The sequence below is a fragment of the Mycosarcoma maydis genome, chromosome 4, assembly GCF_000328475.2.
Source record: "Mycosarcoma maydis chromosome 4, whole genome shotgun sequence".
In the NCBI taxonomy this organism is placed as follows: Eukaryota; Fungi; Basidiomycota; class Ustilaginomycetes; order Ustilaginales; genus Mycosarcoma; species Mycosarcoma maydis.
In genome coordinates, this window is record NC_026481.1 from 844,689 (window position 1) to 847,650 (window position 2,962).

Sequence of the window (2,962 nt, forward strand, 5' to 3'; positions counted from 1 at the left end):
CGGGGTGATCATCTTCGTTGATCTCGAGGTACTTTAACACCTTTCTTCGTGGCTAGTTTGTTAGCCCATCAGCCTTGATAAAAATGGCGCTCTTGAAGCAGTACGACGACTTTTTGCTCAACAACGCCTCGCAAATCACCGCCGTCGAGAGCTCGCTGCGTTCCATTACCTACTTCCTACCAGGTCGTTTCAAGGATGCCGAGCTTGCAGGAGAAGCCATCTACGCATCCCTCAACCTTCTCGGTCTCTACCATGATTCCATCCTCGCTCGAGCCCTAGAAAAGCAGAATCCGCTTGCCATCACCAACGACAAAGCCCTCGCAGCTGAAAAGCGTGTCCTCCCATCCAGCGCTGCACGACTTGATACCAATATCGCCACCGGTCTCACTCCCTCGGAACATGCAAGGTATACCAACCACTTTTCGCACAGCTCCAAGAGCTACAATCGTGTAGCCAGGAGCCTGGTCATTGTAGGCTACTTTGAGCTGCTTGCAGAGATGGTGGCAAGGCGCAAGCTTGGGCGAAGGAAAGCCTGGGATGTTGTAGCTGCCATTGAAGCTCTCAAAGTGTTGCTCCGTCTGAGCCTTGTCCAGATGACGGGCTCAAGAATGGCCATCCATCCTCCCATTCCGGAACGCGAAGTGGATCCAGCTGCTCTCGAACAGGAACGAGCAAACATAGTGGGCAAGCTTGCGCATCGCCTCGACGTGGCCACTGCTTCTTCCAACTCTTCGCTTTCGAACTCGATCACACAGCCACCCAAGGGCTATTGGAAGGGCTCTCGCACTGGCTTGCTGCGACCTACCCTTGCTTCGCTCCGACCGGGCTACGACGATACCGAGGATGATCCTCCGGCGTCTGCCGCGCAACCCGACCGTCGTCCACCGCATTTGCGAGCTATGCGCATCAACGCCGCTCACTCTGGTTCTGACACTGACGACACGCTGGTAGATTCGACCCGACTTCAGGCGTCCACGACACTTTATCCCTCGGCGGCGAGCGACGACCCGCTCTCTCAATCATCTAACGCATTGCAAAAGGATCTGCCTTCGCCGCCCGTGACCATGAAACCCTGGTCAGAATCGCAAATCAATGACTACCTCCTCTCTCGTGTCCTCACTGTCAACGATGTTCGCAAGCCCGAGGAGCTCGTCCGGCCTCTACGCAATCGCAGCGCTCATCTCGCCGAAGTTGTTTGGATCCTTCGACCTCTCATCTACGTCCTTGCTCTGCGTCGATGGGGACGAAAAGCGACGCTTCCATTCGCTCTTTCCTTTGCCCTCGAATATTTCGCCAAAGAACTGCGCATTCGTTCATTTGCGCCTTCTATCCCTGCACCCAAGAGTCTCTTCCCCACCAACCCCCTTCTCGCCGCTATGATGGGCCAGAATCCGCTTGCCTCGATCCTAACTTCGATCTTCATGGGCGGAAATCCGGCCGACAAGGCCAAACGTCCCATCTCGTCGGTCGAAGAGGCTGAATGGTCCAAGCGCGCCAATTCGTTCTGGTGGTATCTCCTACGTGGTCCGCTCTGGTACTCTTTCACCCGTCCTAAACTGTCCGGCTTAGTCCAGCGTACACACGGCAAATTTCTCATCGGCATGGTCGGCGGTGTCCTCAGCGATTATCTGCCGCTCATCGATGAGTATTACTACTATTCAGCCACATGAGCCTCACCACATGCAATTCTAGTCACATTTCACACTTCCACTCGACGTGCCAGATGTCTTGACCGCTCTGCGCGAGCCAGCAGTTTAGTTTACCAGAGTCCCTCGTCAGCACACAAGCTCCTTTTTATCACAGGTTAGAATACAGACGAGCATGATTTGCGATGGTGTATAAATGCTAAGACATGCGTGTACAACGAGGATAAGCTATAAGTATGGGAATGCTACGGGATAGCAAAGTCTGATCGGCTGATGGCCACTGAGCACGGCGGCTCTGGGACTCATCATGCCTCTGATGGTGTTGAAGATGAACCAGGAGCTGAAGTACCATTGACCTGCTCCTTTTTCCGTGTTCTCGCATCAATGGCCCTTTCCACCCACCCGACCATGTCGACGCCTTCCTCGCCTTTGGCCGCATCCTCCGTAAGAAACTCGTGCTCGAGCAACTGTGCATACGTTGGCCTTCGAGCTGGAATCTTTTCCAGGCACTTTGCTACAAAGTCGCGCGCCGTCTCGGAGTACAGCTCGGGAGGCAATTCGGGAGGATCGCCATGCACGATGGCCTGGAGCTGTGCAAAAACGTTCGAGTAGGTTTCGGGCGGATACGGATAGGTGCCGAGCGTCGTCTCGACCATGGACAATCCGAGCGACCACACGTCCGAGGCCACGGTGTAGGTGCCCAGCATGTTTTGCGATTCGCCCTTGATGCGTTCGGGCGCCATGTACGACTGACAGCCAATGTTGGTCTTGGCCAACGACTTTTCCAATTGACCCGAAACGCCAAAGTCGCACAGCTTGACCTGACCCTTGCGATTGATGAGCACATTGGTGGGCTTGACGTCGCGGTGCATGATCTGCAGCTCATCTTTGAGGAAGCTGAGACCACGCACCATGCTGCCAGTGATCCTTGCAAGCACATCTTCAGGCACGCTGCCCCGGTCGCCGTACAGCTTGTCGAGACTGCCCGCGTTCATGTACTCCATGCAATAGTAGACGCACGACTCGATAAAGAAGGCGCCGTAAAACTCGACAATCTGCGGTGCAGTGGCTCGATGCAGAATGTCGAGCTCCATGATGATGGCATTGAGCTTCGACTCGTCCAACTCGAGACGAATCTCCTTCATCGCCATCTCGACATGCGTCTGCGTGTGACGCACCTTGCGAACGGTACCGTAGTTGCCCTTGCCGAGCTCGTCCATGAGCTCAAGCTCGGCCATGTTGATCTTGAACGAGGTTCCGTTGCCAAATTCTACACCGGAAGCGTGGAGCACGGCTTTGCCACCGAAGTTGAGTCG

The 2,962-nt window shown here is 55.0% G+C and overlaps 2 protein-coding genes across 2 annotated transcripts in view; one reads left to right on the top strand and one right to left on the bottom strand.

Moving 5' to 3' along the window:
• Positions 1 to 83: 83 nt before the first annotated feature.
• UMAG_06341 (uncharacterized protein) lies at positions 84 to 1,670 on the top strand (the record flags this gene model as incomplete). The annotated part of the gene is made up of 1 exon (XM_011390022.1): positions 84 to 1,670. The coding sequence occupies one exon, from the start codon at positions 84 to 86 to the stop codon at positions 1,668 to 1,670; it is 1,587 nt and encodes a 528-aa protein (XP_011388324.1).
• Positions 1,671 to 1,951: 281 nt separating this feature from the next.
• The window catches only part of UMAG_15092 (putative mitogen-activated protein kinase kinase), a gene marked incomplete at both ends in the record, with an annotated part of 1,680 nt that continues 669 nt past the window's right edge, over positions 1,952 to 2,962 (bottom strand). The window contains one exon of the mRNA XM_011390120.1: positions 1,952 to 2,962. Coding sequence (XP_011388422.1) covers positions 1,952 to 2,962 — 1,011 coding nt within the window.